We start from the raw sequence: 25,874 nt of genomic DNA, 5'->3' as shown, positions 1-25,874 counted from the left end.
GGCTTGATAGACCAATTTGGAGAATTAGTACTCTGCATCAAATTAGAGAGCCAATCAGTGGGGGGAATTTTGAAAATTACATAGCAGCGTTTTAGATTGATTGTAAAGAATTTGTGAGAAGAGACACTTAATACTGGAATTGATGACTTAGGAAATGTTTTTCCAGGCAAAAAAATTAGGAATGATATAACCATGATCTAATTTTTATTGAACACATGACTTGTGCCAGGAACTTCATTAGGGACTTTATATACTTCATCTCATTGAAGCCTCATAACACGGCAACCCTCAGAGATGGGTATAATTTCCATTTTATTGGTGAGTATACTGCGGCTCCAGAGAGGTTAAGTAATTTACCTAAAGCTACATATGTAGTAAGTAACAGAAACTGGATTTAAACTCCCTTTGGAATGGATGGTTACAATGTGGAAGCTTAGGTAGAGACCATTTGGAGACAGAGGAATGAAAGAAGGAGACTTTGAGCATTTTTTTGGCTCTAAATTTTTGTTACGCTGTAGTAGATTTTTTCTCATAGCCAGCCCCACGAGATTGGCCCAATGGAAACCAAGACATAAGCTGACATTAAACCAGTGCTAAGGCAGGAACTGCTATTTGCCTTCCCATATCCATCATTCTTCCTTCTCTAGAACAGAACCCCTGAATTTTAGTCAGGCATGTATTTATCTTGAAGGCACTATACTTAGTTTTCCTTGAAGACAGATGTGGCCCTTTGAGTAACTTTTGGTCAAATGTAAGGTAAAAAGAAGGTAGCATTTTTCTAATGATTTCTCCCTCTTTTTGATTGCAGTACAGACAAGGTGGAACTCAAGCAGCCATTTTAGGTCTTAAGGTAGAAGCTGAAATCCCTTAGCTGAAAAACCAACCTTCTCAATGGAGGTGTTGCTGTAACTGCCCATTTGCTGGCTGAAGTCTCTACTCAGTTGAGTGGTCCAGGCTGTGTCACTGATTTTCCATAAAGATTCTTTGAGCAACTGTTGTAGGAAGTGGAAATTAGATACGAACATGACTATTTAATCTGCTTTCTTGGTACTTTTTTGTTTCATCTTTTAAACGTATAAGTATATATTAAATCAAATTATTTCTTTTCCCATAAAAATATTAGTTACTTTGGAACTTTTCCTCCTAGTTTATTTTAAAAGCCATATTTAGTAATGTCCTGTCTTAATTCTCATTAAGAATAAGATTCACAGGATGTGGCAGTAACTCCATGTAAATGTCTTCCTTTTTCCTCTTAAGTAAAAATTGCTGAAAGACTTAAAATAGAAACTAATCTAATCTGAAACTTAAATTGAAGTTAACATTTTTCAAATTTTAAGTATATTTGGAAAAACTCCATTTGTCAATGTTAGCTTGTTTTATTACATGCTAAGAAAAAAGGGACATTTTTGGAATAAAGAATTAAATGTCTTGAAGAACCAATTAGATGTACAGGCACATTTTGCTAGCTTCAACTCTAGTAACTAAATATTTCTGCTTTCACCAATTGTTCTGAGCCAGGGCCATAATTAGTCATCTAGATCCATGTCCTTCTTCATGGAACAATACATGAAAAGGTGTTTTTGTCTTTTTGGAGGACAAAATCCATTGCAATTTCTAAAATCTATTATTTCTCCTGTATTTTCTCTGCTTTAAGCTTAGAAAAGGATACTTAATGTCAAAGCTAATGGAAAGATTTGTATGTATTTTCATAATAGGAACTCATTCAGTGGGTCCTTTGAAGAGAAGAAATTAAACAACCTTGGAAGTTTAAGGGAAGAAGGCACATGCAAACAGCTTCGGAAAAAGAGGCCTAGAAGTATGCTCAAGATTGGAAGAGAAAAAGGAACTATTCTCAAGGCTTCCCTCTAGAGAAAAGACCTTCCTTCCTAGTAAGAAGAGTTATTTAAAAATGGTAGCAGGGGAAAATAAGGTAGAAATTTTGAGAAAGGGAGAAAGAGATAAAAGAAGCATGCATATAAGAGGAGAGGTGGATCCTAGAATTAAGGACCAAGGAGAGTAGAGCAGTTGCTACCAAATCTCATATTGGAGAAGAATGACTTGTGGCAATCTTTAAAACATGTCAGTTCTCAAGTACCCACCCCCCCACCCGCACTGCCCAAGATTCTGATTCTGGAAGGGGTGGTGATGGGAGGTGAAGGTGCTCTATAGAGGTCACTGAAAACTGACATTTTTAAGAAGACATAGTTAATTCCTATGTAAGTAGCTTATGAACTGAAACCTTGCTAGATGAAAAGCTCCCTGCCTGTGGGCTCCTTGACCTCCTGTACGCTCCTGAAATCAAAATCCTCTCTGTAAAGCCAATGCCTGACTCTTGTCTGCAATTAGCATTTTGGGGATTTGTCGTTGTCTGTGGCACTGTTTAGTTGTAAAGGTCCAAAAAGTTTATGGATGAGAGAAGGAGATTCTTTCCTGGAGAAGGGTACAATGAGGCTCTTTGGTTTTGAGAAATCAGGAAAAAGACAGTGAGAAGCAGACAGAGGAGGAAATGGAGTTGTATTTAGGAGCATAGAAGTGGAAATTATGTTAATCTGTTTCTTTATATGAATGGTAAAAGAATGCAATTGCAAGGAAAGGAAAAGAACCTGAAAATTAGAGAAGATTTAAGAAAGACACAGAGAAAAATATTAGTAAGTAAAACCTGCAAAACTGTCTTGAACTCTTAATCAAATTGAACACTAAAGATTGTTGTTCAAATTGTGGTGATGTAAAGAGTATAATTCCTATGTGATCCCTTCTAACATTCTAGTCCTTTTCTCAAGAAAAGGAAATGTTATTTACTGCCCCCAGGAATCTAGTTCTTTGAGTAAAGGTGGGTAACTTTAGCTGATTTCATCACCCCATCATCAACAATTAGTCCAGGAGCCACCCTTACCTGGAGCAGCATGGTTTCCCATAGCACGATACTAGTGTTCTTTCCTAGAAATAGAGATTGATGACATAACTGCAAATAAATCAAGACTCCATTTCTCCCTTGCCAGGTCCCCAGTGGGTGCTGGAGTTCCATTTCAAGCTTTCTCCTCACACAGGATGATTATTGCAGGTGAAATTTACTATGTTGCCAACTGTAAAGTGCTAGTGAGGTGGACAGAGAGTCTTCAATCCATGATAACATCTAGACTTTTTGCTAATTTCAACAGTAACTGCTGAAATGACCATACCTTAATGTCTAACATGAATGAGTAATAACTTTGTAGAACAATAAGAAAAGAGAGTTTCTCTAAATACATGAAAAAGATCAGAGCAAAAGTAAACGTTCCTGCTAAGGATGTTACCCACCAGGTCCTCTCATAGCACAAGTATTTGGTAGAGAAATAGAACATAACGAGTGAAGGGAAAAAACCTAGCTGTCTACCTTGCACATCAAATTCATTGTTTTTATTGCCTAAAATGAACAATAATGACTTTAATCATAGCAGTGGTGCCTCATTTCTTCGTGTTCTTGCCTTCCTGGATAAAGACCTGATCCCACTCCCTTGTACCTTCCAGAGGCTGCAGGAGTTCAGGTATGCGTGTTTTCCACAGGTCTCCCAATTTCGGGTGAATGATTTCAGGCAATGTCTTCAAAAGTCCTATTGCACCAGCCCCACATAATTTCCCTAAACTCGCGAGCATAGCTATTACCTAAAGGATGGAAGAGAAAATACTAATCAACTTCAGAGGTATTTAAAAGGGCCACCTACATTTTCCTTTTTACCATTGTCCTGGATTCCCTGGATTCCTACGTTATATGATCTTTTAACAAATCATCACAGTCTATTCTTACTTATTCTAGATCAAAGCTGATATTAGACAATTCTTCTCTCCGATTTTCTTCTGAGGATAAAGGTGAAAAAATATACGGAAACCATCAACCAAAATTAAATGGAAGGTACCAACACTTAAATATATTTATTAATTAAAATAAGAGCATGTGAAAATAGGGCTTAAGTAAATGATACATATGGGGCCAAAAGAAGAGACGGAAATCTAAACAATAGATGTGGAATTTGTTTGAGTGGTGCTTATGGATCAAATTCAGTCTGTGCTTATTTTAAGATCATAAATAAATTTTAACAAGCAGTTCAGGGTGAGAAGAAAATCTTGCCAACAATAAATCTTCATGAGCATCATTAGTATAGCAGAACATTTATTATGCCATTTTCATGTTTCTTTTGATTTGGAATACCTATGTAATTTTTATTAGCATTTATTTGGAACTGAATTATTTATATCAGCTTAAATTTATCCCACACTGGTTTTTTGTCACTCACCAGAAGTCTGGCCAGCAGCTGTTGTGGTGAAGGAAGTTTCACTAGAAAGAGAAAGCAATTTTCATTATTGCTGTGGGGGCTAGAAAAATTCAGATTGGGGTTGGGTATATGATGACAGCACTATTGCCTTTCTGGAAATGAGTCTCTCATAAGAGAAATGTTTTGCTTTGTTTTCGAATGTACAAACCAGCTCCTGTTGAGATGACAAGTGCCGTTGACTCCTTGGCATTATTCTTCTTCCTCTCCTCTGCCATAATCAGAATCCTGATAATATTAAACAGATATTCCAGAGTTCCCGTATATTCCGCAGGTACCACAAAAGTCAAGATTCTTGGCCATAACACCTGTGGAAAACATACAGCAAGATGCAAGTATTGCTTGTTCTTTTCCATTATTTCTCCTCGGTCCTCACTGTGTGTTTCCCACTGATTTAAAAAATTTTCCTTCACTTGTTATTATTTTGCTCTTCAGGTGAAATGAAGGCGAAATCATTAAATAAAATCTCTGCATAGCACATTCATTTTCAGGTGCTGGTTGTAGTGAGCATTGGTCAGTGTTTCTCCATGGGGGTGTTGCTGGTATTTAGGGCAGGACAATGCTTCATTGTGAAGAACTGTTCTAGACACTGCAGGAAGTCTAGCACCCCTGGGCTTCATTCACTAACAGCTGGTAAACCCTTGTCAGCGTGGCAACCCAAAATGGCCCATATATTTCCTCAAACTCCATGGCTGGAGTGGGACTGCCCCAAGTGAAAATGACTGGAAATGGACAGCGAATGGGCTGCTGCTACTCTCTGTGCTTCAGACACTGATCATCTTTCTCTAGAGGTCTGGAACATCTGGTTTCTTTAGTCAGTATGTTTCACGTCCCCTGGAAAACTCCCTGGTCCTATTCGAAACCTAGGGGTCAACTTGGACTCCCTTTTATCTTGTCATCTATAGTTAATGACCAAGCCCAGTCCTTTTTTCATTGCAAGATCTCTCATGCCCTTCCGTATTTTCCTCCCTACCATTATGACCCTGCTCCGTTTCCTATGAGTCGCATCTGATCTCATTTATAGTCTCTTTACTTTTAGTCTACCCCTACGTCAATCCACTGATTTCCTACAATTATCATTTTAAATGTTTAGCCTTGCTTACAATTTTCAATGGCTCATCAAGCACAAGGTAGGAGTTTGTCATTTCAGGCTCTTTAGAGTCTGGCCCTAGACTACTTTTCCATTATTTACGGCTAGTTCAGGACTTCTCAAACCTTAGTATGCATCAGAAATGTTGGAATTTATTTGCATGCAGATTCTTTGGCCCCATGTCCAGATATGCTGATTCAGTAGGTCTGGCATGTGGCCTGGAAATCTGTATTTTAAATAAATATCCCAGGCAATCCAAGAACCACACTTTAAATACTATCCTAGGTGAAGACTCCCATCCACTTAAATTGGTCTGTTGATTGTCCTCTGGCTGTGCCATGTATTTCTGGCCACTAAATTCTTTCTCAGGTTGTTTTGCTTAAGGAAAATACAGATTCCAAGGCTCCTCCTCTTGACCTTCAGACTTGAATGGGGAAATGAATGAATGAATGAATGAATTGAATGATGGGGAATGTTTAGCATTCACTAATTTAGCATTCACTAATCCCCATTGAACGAATAGGGAAAGTTTAGCATTCACTGCGTTAGAATCACCACTCACTACTTAACAATACGTCCAGGTGAGTTAGGGAAAGAAGAGAAATAATATACTAAGGTGCTTATAAACTGTCATTTGCTATCCAGATATAAGAGATTAATTAATTAATTCAACACCTGTTTTTGAGGAACTACTGTGTGCTGGGCACTGAGCATTGCAATACACTTCCTCTAGTCAGAGTATAAAAAGCTGGTGACATGTGGAGTACAAACTCCTGTCTTTACTCCTAAATGGGCAGAGCTTTAGAAAGATGATCAAAGTAACTATAAGTGGTGACAGGTATAATGACTTACCTGGGGCATTCCAATGACCAGTGGGTCCAGAGTTTTTAAGACCTCGAGGCTTGTGTCTCGGACAGATTTCTCTCCCTTTTCATCCTCATGGGAGTTAGGTTTTGTTAGTTTCTCCTTTAAGAAAGATGAAACAGGTGACTTGCAAGTAATCCCCCCTGTTGGTCCTCTCTGACCTTCCTTGGATGTGCTCTCAGACTCTGGGGTAGAGGATGTAGTCACTCAATTTAAGTGGCTCATGGAACCCAGGGGTCTTGATTTCCAGTATCTAATCCTATTTTAAAGTGCTCCTTAGAGGAGTAGGGTCGAAAAACCACCCCTGACTAAAGCAGAAAAGAAAAAATTGTAAGGATCCTTGAACTACAGATATTCCCTCTCTCCCTTAGGCCTTTGCCATTTTCTCTGGGGCAAGAATTTTCGAAGATACTGCTTCCTAGTGGAGTGGACTGTAATTTCCATTGTGATGAGCTTGCTAAGATTATTGAGATCTTACACATCTGCTTTTCAGGCTGTTCATCCAAAGGAAGCCAGCTCTAGTGCAGCAAGTATTGGAGCCTCTTATTTTCTCTAAACAATTCACTTTCTCCGCCTCTCTCCAAACCAAGCCTTTGAAGCCAGGTTGCCTCCTCCTTAGGACAAACTGTGATTTAAGCTGTCCTCTGTTTATTATAAGTTAGAAGTGATATCAGTGAAAGAGAGCCAAGAACACTAGATGCTGAAAAATTTATCAATAAAAATGATAAGACTGAAATATAACTTCTCAATCAGTTATTGAATGGAACCCCAGCCATTTCTTGTGAAGCCCACTGCACTTTTCATTGTATAGCACTTAAAATTTCCACCTCTTCCTACCAGATTCCTGTTGGACATTGCAAACTGGGAGAAGACATAATCAATCAGTGGCCATCCTTCCCGGGCTTCAATGTAGCATTTTCCACACATGGTTTGGATGAGGAGGAGGGTGGAATTCCTTACCTAGAGTAAGAAAAATGCATTCACAACATTTTGCTATGTTGGGCAGAATGAAAATTTAGCTTCTCCTATTTTTTAACCTTCATGGATCATTTAGTGGGAATCTTGTCAAAAAAGAGTATAAGTTGAATGATGTTACTATGATAGATGGAGCAGACAGTAATCTATAGATTATGAGTTAAGGGTCACCAGAAAGGATCTGTTTAACTAAAATCTTTCTCCCTAGCTCCCAGACGTATCCTCTATTGCTATATGTTGTGAAATGTTGGTAACTTTGGGCTAGAACATGGCCTCACTTTTAAAATCCTCAAAGATATTGCATTGAAATAAAGTTCCAAAATCCCTTATCCACAAATTCAAAATCCAGACAACTCCAAAAATTGGGATTTTGTTTCTTAAATTTGCTGCCAACTCATTGGTGGCAAAACCCAAATTGAACTATTTTAAAGCTATTTGTAGTCTTTACTTTATTCTATATAGTGTGGAAATGCATACATTTTCTTTCAGAAATATTGATGGATCTGATCGTGGGCTACTATCACAGTAATGTTTCTCTAAAATCTGAAAAATTGTGAATTCTGAAATATATCTGACCCTGGGGATTGGAATAAGGGGTTATGAACCTGTGTTACAAGTTTTTAATAATTTGGCTTCAACTAGTTTATTGGATTGCTTCCCTGGAGGATAAAAAGCTCAGATCTAATTCCTTAGTGAATAGGTCTTTTAATGGAGGGTAGGAAGAAAACAATAATTTTGAACAGGAAGGCAGGGCTACATGGTGGCAATTAGCGTAAAGGCACCCAGTAGTCTCCCTAAGTGAGAAAAAAGAGGTACACTTTCTCCCTATTTTTGCCTGAGGAGCTGGCCTTCCTTAAAGTCTCTGTGCTCTTTATTCTACCCTAAAATCTTCTAGTAATTCTTTGATTGGTTCGGCCAGTTACTAGGTCAGATTTTTACATATAATCACTTCATTGTTGTTTATTGTATAGCTTTTGTTATTTTAAACATAGTCACTGGCAACTAAAGCCTCTTAGGGGAATCTTCTCCTCTTCATTGGCTTCTTTGTAGGGCTTTGATCCAAACAAAATATGGTTTTATACAAAAAAATACAATTGCTATTTTTTTATTTGTTCCAGCATAAATTCTATATCTTTCCTAACATGGAATACTTTAATCAAATAGTCAGGAAATATTGAGCAATCTATTACGTGTAAGACTTGCTCTAGGTGCTCCCTGGTTGGAAAACAGGATGTCTATGCTCAGAACAAGGTTCAGGGGTTATTATTTTTCAGAGGAAGATATACTATCTTTATAATTAATTGATTTTTAAAATATTTGAAGAGCATGACATAGTGATACTCTGGGAAAAAATCTCTTTTTCTACTGAGAAGCCCTTGAACTGAATGTACTTTGGAACTTTGCCTTGATATAGTTTTTTTTGGGAAAGATGAAGTTCTTCTAAAAATAGAATTGATCACTGAGTTCTTTATAAAGCAACCTCATAAGTAGGTCCTTAAATAGTCAAAACCATTTCATTTACTCCTAAAACTACCATCAACCAAATAAAAGTCCCCATTAATTCTCTTACTTTTATGCTGAGGTCACCCATGACGACCTTGACTGTTCTTTCAATTGAAGTGATGTGATCCCTCAAGTTGGGCTCTGAAAGACAGATGGAGAGGTTGATAGGCTCGATTCAGTAGGAGTACAGTATGATGTAGGATTGATGTAAACCCATTAGAGTTATGGTACATAACTGCAAAGTCTCTTGTCTTTAACATTTTATGTTACTCAGTTCCTTCCTACCCTTTTCTTTTCCAACTCTTTAATGATATTGATTGCTTTCTTTGCTATTACCTTTTTTTTTTTTTTTCCTGAGGAAGATTTGCCCTGAGCTAACAGCTATTGCCACTCTTCCTCTATTTTGTATGTGGGTCGTTGCCTCAGCATGGCCACTGACAAGTGCTGTGGGTCTATGCCTGGGAACCCAACCTGAGCCGCCAAAGTGGAGTGCGCTGAACTTAACCACTAGGCCATGGGGCTGGCCCCTCTATTACATTTTGTTTCATCTTGTTTAAAATGTTAGATTCCAAAATGGATTCAATACATCATGCCCAGTGGATCAGCTTTAAATTTTGTGAAACTACTTCATATTCCTTGTCTGCTGATTCTTCGGTAAATCCCAATTCTAACTGAATTTAAAAGAACTATTATAATGCAGAGCAAAAATGAATTGTCATGCTTTCTCAAATCCAAGATATCCTCAATTTTATGAGGCATTATTATTTTATATCGCACCAAAAAAGAAAAACTATAGTGGCTGATAATAATGAAAGATGCCATCAATTGTAAGATGCATTCCAAAGTCATGAAAATATGAGCTTCTTGGAGTTAATGAAATATATTTCATTAAATTCTGCTCTTTTCTAAAGGTATTAATCTTTAGAATACTGTGCACTCCTCCCACCCCTTCTTTATTGGGCCGTTAACCAGCTTATTAGATCTTCTAACTTCTAAATTCGATTCTTAAATATTCTACTTGTCCTTCTCAACTGGGTGCATCCGTAAATATTACGAAAGAAGAGAGGTAACTGAAAATGCCTGTTTAAAAGCAGTAGACTGTAGACGACTGAGAAGACCGAGCTTCACTTGAATCTGATGTTCTATAAACATCCCAAAGACATAGGATAGGATTAGAGAGTGCACGGACTTCAGTTTGCTTCTTGGTACAAAATACACCACTTTGTTTGGCTTCATCCCTATCGCTTACCTTCTGCATTGATAGCTGATCTTAACAAAGTCAAGATTCCCATTCGAATGGCTTCATTATTACTTCCCATTTGTTCCTCAAAGAATTCCACCAGGTCTGCAGGGCTGGAATGCGCTGCGGGTTTAAGAAATACTGAAGTCATAGAACTCATTTTCACCTTAGGTAAAATACTTATGAATAGCAAGAAGGTAGTCTACGAGGATTGTCAAAGTCACTCTTCGGTTGGTAATTAGATTTTATGATGCCTGTGTTTCTTCAGTGTCACAGAATTCATTAAGCAATTTGGTCACTAAGACAGTTTTCTATACCTAGGCCCACTTCTGTTCATACCTGTGAATGTGACCTTATTTGGAAATTAGATTCTTTGCAGATGGAATCAAGTTATGATGAGGTCTTAGGTTGGGCCCTAGTACAATGTGACTGGTTTCTTTATAAGAAAAGGAGACACAGACACAGAGACACAGGGAGAATACCTTGTGAACACAGAGGCAAAGACCGGAGTGACGCTTCACTGGCTGTGGAGCTAGAGAGCTGCAGAGGTAGGGCCGGAAGCAGGGAAGAGTGAGGAAAGGCCTGGCTGGAGTAGCGCAGTTTGGGTTGCAAATTGTCAGAGAAAAAGTGAAGTAGTTAACTAGGCTGAGGCATAGAGAAGTGGAAAGTATAGAAAGAGAGGGATCAGTTAGGAGAGAACTAGAACATAATAGAAGGGCACACAATGAAGTAGTAGAAATGACATATTTTGGGGAGGGTGGAGGTGTGGGAAGGTATAGGATTGCTCTTTTCCCTTGTCCTCAGGGCCTATGTTAGAACGTAGTTTTGTATCCTCACCCTGGGACCTTGGTGACTCTTCTACAATCTGTGCTAGGTATTCTAACCAGGTGATGGGTGGGACTATGATGAGAGAGCAAGAGGAAAAGAGAGAGAGTGAAGGAGGCAGAGAGAGATAAGGAACAGATATGAAGAGATGACCAGGGAGAAAAAGAGTTGGGTTTGACACAGTTTCAAAGATTCTCAGATACCAAGAAAAATGCATTTCCTATCCTTAGGGGATAGGAACGCATTCTGGTTTGCCTGGAAATAAACCCATGTATATATGGTCAATTAATTTTCAACAAAGGAGCCAAGAATATGCAATGGGGAAAGATAGTCTCTTCCATAAATGGTGTTGGGAAAAGTGGACAGCTGCATGCAAAAGAATGAAACTGGACCCCTATCTTACACCACACACAAGAATCAAATCAAAGTGGATTAAAGAGACTTGAACAAAAGACCTGAAGCTGTAAAACTCCTAGTAGAAAACATAGGGAGTAAATTCCTTGACATTGGTCTCGGCAATGATTTTTTGGATTTGACACCAAAAGCAGGGGCAACAAAAGCAAAAATAAACAAGTGGGACTACATCAAACTAAAAAGCTTCTGCTCAGAAAAGAAAACCATCAACAAAATGAAAAGGCAACCTATGGAATGGGAAAAAATATTTGCCATCCATATATCCAGCAAGGGGTTAACATCCAAAATATGCCTGGGATTTTTCTGGTTTTAGAACCTAAATTTCTATCTCCCTGGGAATCCTTTAGTCCCAGGCAAACCAGGATGAATGGTCACCTCACCTATCGTGCTGTCCTTGGGAATGGGTAGGATAGGGACAGACATAGAATAGTGTGAACTGAAGAAACATTTTGTGTGTGTATGTGTGAAAGCAACTAATGCGACAGTTTGCACTCCCTTTATCATTGTTGTCATCAACTCTCGGAGACATTTTTATTACAAACCATCTGCATGCTAGGTCCTACCTAGAATGAGAAAACAGCTTGAAGCTTCAATTTCATTTTCCTTTACTGGAGGTTCTGGAACTCTGCAGACCTGAATGAGGAGGAGAAATCAGGTGCTAGATGTTGAAAACAGAAAACCGGTGAAAATGAAACAGTCAGATTTGACAGCATGGTCTTCTCACCTGGTGGAGCAAATTGGTAAAAATGGCTCTCCTCAAGGCCTTTGGAAGGTCAACATCGTAAAGAACGGTCGCGGTCAATATTTGCTTTAGACTCTAGAATGGAAGCTCTCAAAGATTAGTTGGAGGCTGCCCACGAAGCAGCAGCACCCCATACGGAAGGCAAATAATTAAGGTTTGTGAGGAGAACAAACCCATAATCTTCCTGCGGGTACCAGTTTTCTTTAGTGATTCTGGCCCCTCCACCTTATGGAACAACAGCAGCTTGATAAGAAAATTCTCAATCCCTTTCTGGAGTTTCCATCATCCAGCTATGCCAACCTCTTCTTTACCTCATATTCCCCAAGAGTATTTAAGTTCAGCTGCCCAAACAGATATTTAAGTTCCTAGGCCCTCTTGAGACTTAATATCCTCCAGGACGGTTGCCAGTCGACTCTCTGAATCAGTTCCTTTAGGGTATGGCTCTTACCTGAGTGACGTGGAAATCAATCTCTTTGTCTTTATACTGGTTCAGGAGCCAGGGCACCTGGCCCAGGGCATATTCACAGAGGTCCTCCCGATGGAGCAGCAGGCTCACTGTGGGGCCATGGGCCTTAACGATGGCCAAAGTCTGCAGAGGCAGGGAACGAATGCCATTTCTAATACTTCATTATGCTTTTTGTACATTTCTTAGAAGAACGGGAGCTTTAGATACCCCTCCCCCCAAATTTTTCTCACTGCTTTCAACCAAGAAAGCTTTCTTTAAAAAACTTTAAAAAATGTTTGGGGTAAGATCATTGTATGAAGCAGAATTATATTTATATTTATATCTATATCTATATTGATACTCATTTCAACATTTGCTCCTCTCTCCTATTTCTTTAACCTTTAATAGTCACTTTCTTTCAATACATTAACAAATTAAAAATTTCCCTCATATCATATCACTTTGACCCCACTATTAGCCCACCCAATTCTGTTTCTCCTTCCTTTCTCTCAGAGCAAAGCTTTTTGAAGGAGTGGCCTACATTTGCTATCTCCACTTCCCACCTCGCATTTACCCCTCAATCCATTATACTCTGCTTTTATTGACATCAAAAATGAACAAGTATAGGGGCTGGCCCAGTGGTGTAGTGGTTAAGTTCGTGTGCTCCACTTCGGCGGCCCAGGGTTCACAGGTTTGAACCCTGGGCGCGGATGGATACACTGCTCATCAAGCCATGCTGTGGCAGCATCCCACATACAAAATGGAGGAAGATGGGCACAGATGTTAGCTCAGATCCAATCTTCCTCAGCAAACAAAACAAAACAAAACAACCCCCCCCCAAAAAGGAATAAGTATAAAATATAAACGTGATATATATTGACTGTAAAAATTCAGAAGTCACAAAAATTATGATGAAGAAGAAAACATAGTACCCACGGTGCTCATAGAAAATCACGGTTTGGTGTATTTTTAATAGGTTCTTTATTTGTTTGATTTATTCTTTCCTTTCTTTCTTCTATGCATTTTAGTTTCTTAAAAATTGGAACCGTTTTTAAATATATAGTTCTTTTTTTTTTTAATTTAATTTTTTTTTAAGATTTTTTTATTTGTTTATTTATTTTCCCCCCAAAGCCCCAGTAGATAGTTGTATGTCATAGCTGCACATCCTTCTAGTTGCTGTATGTGGGACGCGTCCTCAGCATGGCTGGAGAAGCAGGGTGTTGGTGCGCGCCCAGGATCCGAACCCGGGCTGCCAGCAGTGGAGCGCGCACACTTAACCGCTAAGCCACGGGGCCGGCCCTAAATATATAATCTATATTCTGCTTTTTCTACTTAATATTATATGATGAATTTTTTTCTATCAGCTAAATTTTGCGGTACAGCAAACCACCTCAAAATTTAGTGCTTAATGATAACAAACATTTATTCCACTCAAGACCGTGTGTCAGCTGGATGATTCTTCTACTACATTTCCATGCAATGGACATTTTTCAAGATTTTTCTTGCTTGAGCACTATACCAACGGGCTCTGTAGATCTCTCTTCACTTCTTGAAAATTCCTCCTTTCTTAGTTTCTAAGATCTCATTCTGCTTGGTTCTCCTATTCCTTTAGCAGCACATTCTCAATTCTCCATCATGAGTGCTTCTCCCTCTGCCTTCCCCTTAAATATTGATCCCCCGGAAGTCTATTTTTGGCACTTCTCCACTCTATGTACTCTTCTTGAACAACTTTATCCCAAACCATTTATTCAATTGCCCCTTATGTAATGATGATAGTCAAATCTATGTATCCAGTTTTTGCTTTTCTTCTTAACACAAATCCTCAGTAGCCGCGAACCTACTGATATCTCCACTTGGATGTCCCATAGGTATTCAAGTCAAAATGTCTAAAATTAAATCCATTTTTTTTTTTTACTGCCCCAAATGTGTTATTCTTCCTGTTTTTCGTATCTTGATTAATGGCCCCAAGATCACTCAAATTGGAAATCTAGGAATCATCCCACATGCCTCCATTTCCCTCGTTATAAACATCCACTTGATGCCGAGACCTATTGATTGTACTCTTCAGCATCTGACTGCTCAGATCTGTACCACTGATACTGCATTAACTGATCTTAGCATTTATGACCTAGAATATTTCTGTAGCCTCCTAACTGATAGTCTTGTCTTAATCCATGCCTATACCCCTCCACCTTTAACATTGATATTAGAATGATTTTTCTGATATTCAAATCTTTGCTTAAAATCCTTTAAAGGTGTCTCATTTCTTAAAAAAAAGTCCAAGCTCCCGTGTAGCATTCAAGGCTCTTCATTACGCCCACCTTTCTGGTTTCATTTCTTTCTGCTTCTATATCTCCTTTCCCCTTTCCCCTTCCCCTTCTCCCACTGGCTAACTCAAGTGTGCGTGTTATCCCATCTCCAGCCTATGCTTCAGTAGGTTTTATTCCCTCGTTAGGGAATGCACCTTCCCTGTTGTGAACGACTTCATGGGCTACAGGCTCAGTTCCAATGTCACAGCCTTCCCAGCACTCACTACAGGAGGTAAGTGCTTCTCTTCTGTGCTCCCTTATTACTTTGTGTACCTTCTCGTCACTTGCCTAACTCTTCCTGTGGGAAGCTGGGAAAGTGGTCATCAAATTTGTATTGCATTTTGTTTTCCAAGTGTCTTGAAGAAAAGGCTTCTACAGGATATTTTAAAAGTTCCATGTTTGCTAATGATTTAAGCACGCCAGCATGTTAAAAAAATAAATTCTTTAATAGCTTAAAGTATAGAAAAGAAATTGAACTAGAGAATGTAGCTAAATGTTAAATCTTTTATAATATAGCAAGAAAGAGATCTAAGTAGGATATAATTTTTCCTACTTTAAAAAAATTATAGCAATTAAGCAAGACAAGGATGGGATTATATATGTGAATGCACTTTGTAATCTATTCTCTATAAGGCATTACAATATTTTGAAGCAGCCAAGTACATTCTTAAGATGTTATTTTATTTCACTGTGATATTCACAGATGCAGGAAATTTCTGTGGATTGTTGTTTTTTCTAATCAATGACTCAGCCCAAATATGGGTCATGATATTTAAGACATGAATAGCTAACATTCTATATATTTTACTTATTTTATCTTGTTTATTATTCTCTCCAACATTGGGATGTCAGTTCCATGAGAGTGGGGATTTTGGTGTGTTTAATCCCTGCTGTATCCCCAGCATGTGGAACAGTGTTGGGTGTGTCATGGGGACTCAACCAATATTAGTTGAAAGAATGAATAAATAGTGATTTGAAATAGGAAAGACAAAAGATTTGATAAACCTGATAATACACAACTCATAATGTTCCAAAAGAACTGAGATTAATTATCACGTTAAAAAGAGAAGAGGAAGTTCAACCAGCATGGAAGGAGAGCTAGCTTGAGGCATGCTGACACCCCCACTCACTTTCGTGGGAGAGGTCACAGGGGCCCACTTCTCCATTATATACCGGAACAGCATGAAGATCTTGTCAGAGAGGCGGTTGGCATCCAATCTGGGATAGGGGAAATCTCTCCAGTGGTTGACATATTTGTAAATGGCTTTGCTGAACTTCTCAAGGGCTGCATTTTAAAAATAATCACAGACCAAGAAAAACATGAAGATAGGAAGGACCATAAAATAATTTGAGAAGAGAGTACTAATGATCAGCAAACAGTTTCTATAAAATCTTATAACTGTACCAAGTAAACATATAAAAAGTGTTCAGCCACATTAGTGAAATGTAAATGAAAACCATAATGAGAGGGCCAGCCCTGTGGTGTAGCGGTTAAGTTCACGCATTCTGCTTTGGTGGCCCGGGGTTTGCTGGGTTGGATCCTGGGTGAGGACCTACTCATTGCTCATCAAGCCATGCTGATGTGTCCCACATAGAAGAGCTACAACTCTACAACGGTGATATACAACTATGTCCTGGGGCTTGGAGATAAAAAAGAAAAAGAGGGAGATTGGCAACAGATGTTAGCACAGGGCTAATCTTACCCCCCCCCCCCAAAAAAAAACCATAATGAGATACTGTGACATACCATCCAGAATGACTAAAATTTAAGACAGGCAATGTCAAGTGTTGACAAGCCTAAGGTGCAGCTGGTATTTTCACATACTGCTGGTGGGAGTATGAACTGATACAAACACTTTGGAAAATTCTTTGGCACTATCTACCAAAGTTGAATATATGTTTTCTATGACTCAGAAATTCCATTCCTAGGTGTGTAGTCATTAGATATGCATACATATAGGCACTAAAAACTTTTACAAGAATGTTCATATTAGCTTTTTTTTTGTCATAACCTCAAACAGAAAACAGTCCAAATATCTGCCAACAGGTAGGATGGAAAAATAAATTGTAGTATAGACGTGTAGTAGTATACAGAAATGAAAATGGACTATAGCTACACAAAGTGACATGTATGAGTCTCACAAATAGGCAAAATTAATCTTTGGTATTAGAAGTTAGAACTGTGGTTACCCTTGGAGACTATGGAGAGAGTGATGATTGGGAGAAAAGATGAGGGGGGCCTCTGGGGTGTCCCACTCCTTGACCTGAATGGTGGTCAAATGGATAAGTTCACTTTGTGACAACTCATCAACCTGTACACCTCTTTTTTTTTCCTTTTTGCTGAGGAAGATTCACCCTGAGCTAACATCTGTCGCCAATTTTCCTTTTTTATTTGGCTTGAGGAAGATTAGCTCTAAGGTAACATCTGTGCCAATATTCCTCTATTTTGTGTGTGGATCGCCATCACAGCATGGTTGAGGATTGTGGGATCCGAACCCGTGAACCCGGGCCACAAAAGCGGAGCATGCCGAACTTAATCACTGCGTCACAGGGCCAACACCAACCTGTACACTTCTGACTCGGATGTTTTCCTGCGTGTTTGTCTTATTTCAATAAAATTTTAAAAAATCTTGGGCCTGCAAAAATATCACTTAGGCCACTAGCTCATATATATTTGCATCAAATGCATTAAATAACATAACTTTTTTCTTCAACCTTCATGCTATGCCTTCATTAGATGACAAAGAAAATTTGTAGTTTACTTTCTCAAAGATATCTTACATTCAAAGAATACTCTGGAAAAGATCCCAAGTATCTCAGCTTTAGAGCTGGCCATTTATTGACTCACTCACATTCCCTCCAAACACTTTCTGATAATCTCCTGCTACACTTTATCATTATCTTTTATGCACGTCTGTGTGTTTGTTGTTGTGTGTGTGTTTCTCATTGGCCTATAAGCAACATGAGAGAAGGGATGATATCTTGTTTGTTGATGGCATCTGAAGCAACGAACACAATGTCTGCTTATTTGCTGAATGATTGAATGAATATATAGATGGATAGATGGATGGCTATTAAATTTTATACCCTTTCTTTCACAGCAGTTTGGCAAAAGTTTCTTTAGGACTGAAGGGCACATAGATAACTTTATAACACAAAGACAGAGAATTCTCTTATTCATTGCCATGGTGATTTCTGATTTTATTTCCTTTTACCTTCTTGGTTGTTAATTTTGGAGGTAGAAGTGCTATTAGAAGCACCAAAGTTTTTTTTTGCAGGAACACAATGTTAGCTGTGAAAGTAAGTAGGGAAAGTAAAGACTGTTGAAAAGTAGGCTAATCTAGTGTAGTTGCTCAAGTCCTTGAGTTGGACTGTCATAGTTCAAATCTTGGCTCTGCCACCTCCTACATGTGTGGCCACAGGCAACCTGTTTAATCTTTTAAGCCTCAATTTTCTCATCTGTAAAATGGAGGTAAAATTACCTCATGGGGTTGCTGTGCCCTGGGTTCAATGAAATAATAATCTTAAAATATGCAAGGCAGCTCCCGGACATGTAGTAAATTCTCAATATGTATCAGGTACAAATATTACCTTCATTGGTGACAGAACAAAAAGAAACGGGTGAAATGGAATAGAAAAGACTTGGTTGATAGGTAAAGACAACATTCCTGACAGTATGGGCTTTAAAATATTGCAAAATAGTTGTGTTGGGATATTAGAGCTGGAAAGGATATTAGCAATCACTTCATTTGATGTTTTTAGAGGTGAAACTGAGATTGAGAGAAGGGCAGAGTCACCTGATGGTCCAGTGGCTGATCACAGACAAGAGTCTTGGTCTCCAGACTCATCCAAGAAGCCTCTCAGTGTGCTGTCAATGTTTTTTCCTAGGAATTCCAGGGCATGTTCTTCTCTGTAGACCCTTGATTACTGTAGATATATTTGTTTTGGGGTAGAGGGGGATTTGTGACCATAGTTTGTTTACCTATTTTCTTGGATTTTATGATTGCTTGCATTTTGATTAGATTGTTTACTTATCATTATCACAATATTGCATTATAAAGAGATGTCAAAATTTAGCCTACTGCTAAGAACTGGTAAGCCCTCATAATCATTGTAGAGAAAGTGTGATCCAATTAAAAAAGGCTGGTTTACATGGAGGCCATAGAGGGCAGTAGAAAGAATATAGATTTTGTGGTCATATAGACCTAGGTTTGAATCCCATCTCTGTATCTTATAGACTGTGTCACCACCTTGGGAAAATTGCTTAATTTCCATGACCTTGAGTTTCTTGTCTGTAAAATGGGCTAAGAGTACTTACTTTGCAGAACTGCTGTGGGGATTGAGAGAGAGAATTCCCTGCAGAGGGCCTTCCATGTGGTAGGCACTCAATAGATAGTAGTTACTATTATTAGAAAGGACAAGACTGGAGTAAAAGGAAAAAGAAGACATTTGCTCAATTCATAGTCTGGTCTTCACAAAGAGGAAACCACAGGGATACCCACCAATACAGAAAGCTCCCTTCATCGTTTCCTCCTCGGCCAGCCTGAGCATGGTTTGCATGGTGAGCAGGGTCATCATCATGAAGGGAATACTCTGGGACACTGCAGTGAGGGGAACGAGAGGAGAAAGGTGTTATCTTCTCACACTGGGGAATTCTGTGACTCCTCCTCATGTCAACAACAAGCATTTCAAGGCTGCATGGGGGAGGCAGATGAGGTACAGTAGAAGATGTTCCCCACCATAATGCCAGACTGTATTTAGAGAATCAAGGAGTGGTTGGCTTGAAATAATGTACTAGCTATACAGCCACCTGTACCTGCTGTTTAGTAGCAATCACTTATTTGAGTAATTATTGTATTAATGCTCATCCCTCCCACCAGAACTCGCCTGTATCCCCAGGGTCTAGCACAGGTAATAGGTGCTCAATAAATATCTGTTAAATAAAGTAGTATAGAAACTAATCGTAAGAAACCCTTACTTCACGCAAGTGTTCAGTGGTTTGCAGAAAATGCCTTGTGTAAAATGTGCTTCTGCAAACACAAAGCCAGATGAAAGGGAAGGTGAGGGTGGGAGAGAGCCCAGTCAAATTCAGAGCAGCATGGGCTAATGGCTGGTCAGCAGGCTCATCTGTGCTCATAAATGACTACTCAAATCCGTCTATCCATATTCTTTAGTACAGCAGAAGGGAGAGATGCTCTCTCTTCTGCCATTTGCTCCCATTTGGGTTTTAGACAATCAGTCGGGAGTGGTTGTTTCCCAGAAAAATGTGGAGAGTGTTCCCTCCATACCATAGCTGGTTGCCAGTTCAGCCATGGCAAGCACAACAAATTCATTTGGTAGCTCTAGGATCCTGAAGTTACTCTGTACTTCATACATCACAGAATTGAAATCATGTGCAGCAAGAGACACCAAAACCTCACCAGCTAGCATTCTGACTTCTCTGACAACCTGAGGAAGAAAAGGAAAATAACAATAACAACCAGAGGAAGAGCAGAGTGAATCTGCAGAGGGGAAATAGTCTACATAATATTTATAAGTTCTGCTAGCTTTGGGCTAGAGGGAGAACAGATTGTTACAAACTGGGTGGAAGCCTCTAGGGTACGTGTCAGTAGTTGGGAAAGCACAGGTAATTTGAATGCTTAAAACCAGGTTTTAATAGGGTTCTTGTAAACTTGAAGTCAATACATGTTGTCTTGCTAATTGATCAGGCACTGTGAACTTAGGATTTATGTTTTATGTTTAAGTGATATGAATTACTGTGGTTGAAAGACTGAAGGGAATGGTGAAAGGAAGATTGGGCTAGGAGTCTAGAGCTTTGGGTTTTAGTATTGTCCTGATCCAATAATATCTCTGATGTTGGAGATAATAGGAAGGACTTTTGCTTTGGGTAATGGTCACCTAGGTAAATTTGATCAACTCTACTACTGAGGAAAGTAAAAAGAGCTAGACCAGATATTAAAAATATACTCATAAAAACATCAAAGATCTCACGGTGTAGGGTGGAATGAATTACTGGATTGAGATCCGAAAAGATTGGGAATCCAGAGAGATAAGCCCTGCATCTGAGGCCGCTTTGCAGCATTTTGGGAGCATAGTCAGATTTCAGGGCCAACCAGGGGTGAGACTCTGGTCATCCCACCATCTCATCTTTTGGTCTAAGGCCCCAAAGGGCTACATTTAGATGAAAGGTTCAATCAGCTCTCCATGGACTGTAGTCAAACTTTGAGTCACAGCAGGTGGCCCCCCAAAATCTCAAGTGCTGAAATTAACCATAGATTTTTAGTGCCCTTCGCAGGTAAACAAGTAAAAATCCTTTCTGGGAGAGAATAACATTATCTTAGGACTCAAACTATTTCTACAAATAATTTTTCAACTACAATGACTAGCATTCATAGATAAATAGGCACATGAAGAGATAAGAATTCATATGGGAGCCAAGAAAACTGGGTTCCAGATATTTGTTCTGTCAATAGATAGCTGTGTTACTTTGAAAAAAATCTCTCCAAGCATAAACATCCTCATCCAAAATAGGATTGAATAATATTATTTCTAAAGTCTTTCTTAGCTTTGCCTCAGTTTCCTTATCTGTGAAGGAGTAAATAATAGGTAATTAGTATCCAAGTTATCATGAAGAACAAATAAAAGTGATTTATGGTCCTGGCAGTGATGTAGAAACAGCTTATGGATGTCTACACGGGTGCAATTGGGTCACTTAAAGACCTGTTGCTGGCCTTGACACTGATTCGTCATCAAGGATCAAACTTACATTGTTGTCTCTCATGTCCTTAGAAGCATAATAAATCAACCGTTGGACAATTGCATCATCCAAGATGTCAGTATTCTGGACAAGAGAAGTGAGATGACTGTAAATGTCTTCCTGTGAACATACAAAGGTATACACAGAAATCTGAGTTGCGAAACTAAGGAATCAGATGAAGTCCAAATGAATAACACCATGAAACTAAGCAATGTGTCTCTACTACACAATGGATTTTATGTATCTTCATTGGGGTTTCCTGAACATAATATGTAATTTCAGGAGTCAAAGGCTTAAATGTAAAGCAGAATTTATTCTAACAACTATTTAAACTTGACTACATTTCTATGACAAAATCTAATTGAAGCCAGGGGCAGGCTACCAGATGTATCAAAGTCTCTGGAAAATCACTGTCGCAGGGCCCTCAGGGGAATGGAAATGACCATCACCCTTATTGTCGCTCCTACTACGAGGGAGTGACTTTGGTATTAAGGAACACACTATGATTCCCCAAGAGGCTGCTAAGCTATGAAAGTGGATCCTCAGGGAGATTTAGAGGTCCTTGCTTCCTTCCTGCCTTTGTGGAGAGAAAGTTGCGAATTCTTTTGGAGAGAGCTGCAGCCTCTGGGAATCAGGTGGCTTGACGAGATGCTGTGTGTGAGGACTCTTCTAAATCTCTCAGGTGGCTACATCTCATGGAAGATGTAATCTCCAACAGCCTCAAGCATGTTACCTTGAGGTCCTGGGCCCATGTTCAAGGTGTGAAATAACTCCCTTTGCGTAAGGGATTCTAATATGCAGTCAGGGTTGAGAACCACTGGATTAAGAGGTAAAGGTATAGATACTGCCCTTCATAGGGAGGCTACACTGAATAATGATTAGGAGCATAATTTTGGAATCAGACAGGCTTGTGTTTGGATGTAGTCCAGCTATTCTTACTTAAGCAAGTCATGTAAGTTCTATGTGCCTCACTCTTCTTAGTTGTCAAATGGAAATAGTGATACTTACCTCATAAAGTTGTGTGGAGTAAATATAATAGAATGTACTATTGTTTGGAAACCTTCTAGCTCTCTACTTCCTAGATAAGTGTTCAGTGAAGGGTAGTTATTGTTATTTTACAAAGCGTTGTTGAAGCCAGAAGAGCCTTAAATCCCAGAGAAAAAAATCTCTAATTGTGAAATAGCATTACAGATGAGTCGGGGAGATCTTTGGGGATTTTCATAGGAGCCCTCAAATTATACAAGAGGAGGCTCTAATCCACACAGTTGTAAGTCTGACATCCTCTCCTTTCCACATCTGCCTGTTTAGGGTTATGGAAAGGGGAATTCTTTTGCTAGCTTCTAGAGCTGGATACTCAGATTCCTCAAACACTAAATATCGTTGCTTAAACAGTATAATGACTTCCATTACAACTGCATTTTCTGAAAAATTGAATGCTGTGTAAGAAGCCAGAGACAAAAGAGCAAGTTGAAGCAAAGAAGGATGTATATGAAATGTTACAACAACTGAACTAGAAAAAGTGAATGGGAAAGAGAATTTTTTCTCTATTTTCCTTACCTTGCTAATATTATCTTCCTTGTTCAGCATGCTGAGAGTGAGGTTAATATCTCCAAAAGTCTCTAAAATGCACAGAAAAAGAATTAAGTATGTGCTGAAATGCCCTTCTGTTGATTACTAGGCAATAGTTACAAAAAGCTTTCTCTTTCTAGGCCTCTCTCTTTCCTCTGCCCCTCCCCTCTCTTTCTCTCCCCTTCTCTCCCTCTCTCTTTCTTCTCTACCTCTTCCCCTCTCCTCCTTGACTGCTAGCTCTTTGATGGCAGGAACTGTGTCTTATTCACACTTCATATACTGACATACTTGAAAATAGCAGATGCTTAGTACTTTTTTAAAAACCTGAATGAAATGTGGAGGGGAAGATAAAAGATGCTAGATTCCTATTTATCTCTCCCATGTGGGCATCACCCTATATGGATATCCTCTCTAGCAAGGCTCAGCTCTCAGATTCCATGGGCTGAATCCCTTACACATGACTTGAGCATTTGAAAGCAATGGTGTGATATTGGTGTGTATTTTCTACTTCTCCTTCCTCAACGCCTCCTCCGTCTTCTTTTTCCACACCTTCTTTCCCTCTGTCTTCCCTTCTGGCTCTGCCAGGTCCCTCTTCTGGTCCCATGCTCATGGAACCTTGCTCCTTTCTGACCTAAATGTTTTTGACTTGCACTTTTCAGGAATATTTGTATTTGAATAAAGCTCTCTGGAAAACTGAAAAAAATATTGGAGTCAAAGGACTCGAGCAATTTCAGGCCACGTGGTGAGTTGGTAAGAGAATTTTGGAGGGGGTGATTTTCCACAAGCCTCCAAATCAAACAACACAGCCACTTAGTACAGTCTTTTTTGGCAAAGCAGAAAGGCAACCATACTTGAAAATTGGAGGAAAATATTTCCAAAGGACTCTTCCAATTTTTAAACAAGAAACTGTCTTTGTGTTGTAGCCACATTCTCCTCGGGTAGACTACACATTTTTAAAGAAGGTAAGACACAATCAAATCTCAGGCTCCCAGTCTATCATTGGTCCTTTATAATCAATGTGATTTTATTATTTGGAATAAAGGGAGAGTGGAGAGAGACAATCTTACTTTAGCATAGCTTTTCATAAAACTTTAAGGTGTACAGACCTCCCACAATGGCGCATACCACCCCCCACCCGACGTATGCATATGGTCACACAGACAAAACACCTAACTGCTCAGGATCCAATGATGCTTACCTACGGATTCCTCCATGTCCTGAGTCATTGTTTTGGCTGTTTCAGGCTCTCTAAAAGACAGTGCCTAAGTATCAGAAATAGAGAGGCTACAAAATCGAAGAAGCAGGCTGGCAATTTCTCATAAAAGGTTCACATAAGGTTCTCTAAATGAAAGTCCCTCCTCTACTTGATCGGCACAATGATCTGGAAGCTTCCAGCGATGGGCTGCTGTTGAGGAGGATGATGCTGTATTCTACCACTATGACATTTTCTTGCTTCTGAGCTCCTGCTGACCAACAAAATGGCTGCATCTCACCAAATATTGTCCCTTTGGTGGAGACCAGAGTATCTGAGAAGGAAGAAATTAGAGACTGGGACTCAAACCATTTTTGTAGACCAAAGGAATTCCTCTCCCTAAACTTGGGTCCATTAATCACAAATTTGGGGATGGTTTTCAGTGGTCACTTTACTGGCCTGGTGTTGGTAAAGCCTTTTACGGTGATCTTGCTGATTGTTCTACTTGGTCAAAGTCAGTCACACCAACTGGGCATGCTCAGTGGACTGGAATGCCTGCCAGGGGCAGTTGAGTGGAATGTCCAACTGACAGCAGCAAAGCAAAGCCTTCTCTGCCTTCCTCCGTGCCCTCCCCACCCCACCCCCATCACTGACTTGGTCTGGATCTTGGCCTCACTCAGGCTCAGGCTTTTTCTCTAACTCCATGCTCTCTTCTTGTTTTCAAATCATGTTTTATCCGGACCACTTGGCTATAATGCTTTCAACTTTACTGACCTAAATGGACCTAATGGACCTAAATCTGGTCCCAATGCCTTCCTAATCCTACATCTATATAACCACAATTTCCAATGTGTGTCTAGATGCTATGCTAATATGGCAGATGTTAGATGGAGTGGGAGGGGTCACTAGCAGTCTACAGGTCTGGATGTGAAAGGGGTTGAGAGGAGGGGCTTGTGACAACTCTTAGCTGTTGCTTCTTCTCCAGCTATCTTCCTTTCATTAGTGAAGTTTATTTCAGATTCAAAGGTCAAATGCTTCCAACTAAATCTTTGAATTCATCATTCTTTTCAAAGACAGATATTTTTTACTGTAGTTTTTATAAAGGTCCTCAGCAGGCTGGTGGTTAAGAATATTTTCAGCTTCCCAAGTTAGCATCACTATTTTCCAGAGCGTGTCCAAGAGTGCCTTATAACAGGAATCACCTGGTGTACTTATTTAAAATGTCCATTCCCAGGCCCACCTCAGACCTGGTAAATTAGAATGAGGGGCAGAAATCTGTATTTTTATTGTAAAATACAGCCTAATGATTCTTAGGCTCACTAAAGTCTGAGAAGCACTGGCTAAGATCCTTGCCCAATCACCCATTATGGGAGGATTGAAAATTTAGCAGTTTCTTGAAGGATGTTCGTTGTGGTTGTAGAAGAATAGCAGCTGCTCCTCTCCAGCACCATGACACATTCACCCATTGGAAGATAGGCCAAGAACTGGTGGACCAGAGAGATGCTGAGGTGATGAAAGGCAGCCTGAAACTCTTAATGTCTTACTGGGAAATAAAAATGTTGCAAATTATGTGCTTTTAGAATCTTAAAGAACAATGTGCAATAGAATCAATAATAAGAAAGCTAGCCATTTAGGTAACTGT

General features: G+C 39.3%; 1 protein-coding gene across 1 annotated transcript in view; it reads right to left on the bottom strand.

Annotated features, from left to right (window-relative positions):
* The window catches only part of MROH2B (maestro heat like repeat family member 2B), a 57,120-nt gene extending 32,866 nt beyond the window's left edge, over positions 1-24,254 (bottom strand). Inside the window, exons 1-18 of the mRNA XM_058564166.1 lie at positions 24,239-24,254; positions 23,029-23,090; positions 21,481-21,591; positions 20,003-20,162; positions 19,217-19,315; positions 15,845-15,999; positions 12,409-12,549; positions 11,943-12,035; positions 11,782-11,851; positions 9,989-10,102; positions 8,807-8,880; positions 7,099-7,221; positions 6,250-6,363; positions 4,459-4,615; positions 4,272-4,312; positions 3,501-3,642; positions 2,894-2,937; positions 885-992 (exon numbers count right to left, since the gene is read on the bottom strand). Of these exons, the coding sequence (XP_058420149.1) occupies positions 885-992; positions 2,894-2,937; positions 3,501-3,642; positions 4,272-4,312; positions 4,459-4,615; positions 6,250-6,363; positions 7,099-7,221; positions 8,807-8,880; positions 9,989-10,102; positions 11,782-11,851; positions 11,943-12,035; positions 12,409-12,549; positions 15,845-15,999; positions 19,217-19,315; positions 20,003-20,162; positions 21,481-21,591; positions 23,029-23,090; positions 24,239-24,254 (1,824 nt within the window). The remainder of the gene's footprint in view (positions 1-884; positions 993-2,893; positions 2,938-3,500; positions 3,643-4,271; positions 4,313-4,458; positions 4,616-6,249; positions 6,364-7,098; positions 7,222-8,806; positions 8,881-9,988; positions 10,103-11,781; positions 11,852-11,942; positions 12,036-12,408; positions 12,550-15,844; positions 16,000-19,216; positions 19,316-20,002; positions 20,163-21,480; positions 21,592-23,028; positions 23,091-24,238) is intronic.
* Positions 24,255-25,874: the final 1,620 nt, after the last annotated feature.

The sequence above is a fragment of the Diceros bicornis genome, chromosome 20 (assembly GCF_020826845.1).
Source record: "Diceros bicornis minor isolate mBicDic1 chromosome 20, mDicBic1.mat.cur, whole genome shotgun sequence".
Lineage (NCBI taxonomy): Eukaryota > Metazoa > Chordata > Mammalia > Perissodactyla > Rhinocerotidae > Diceros > Diceros bicornis.
This window is presented reverse-complemented; position numbering and strand designations above follow the sequence as displayed.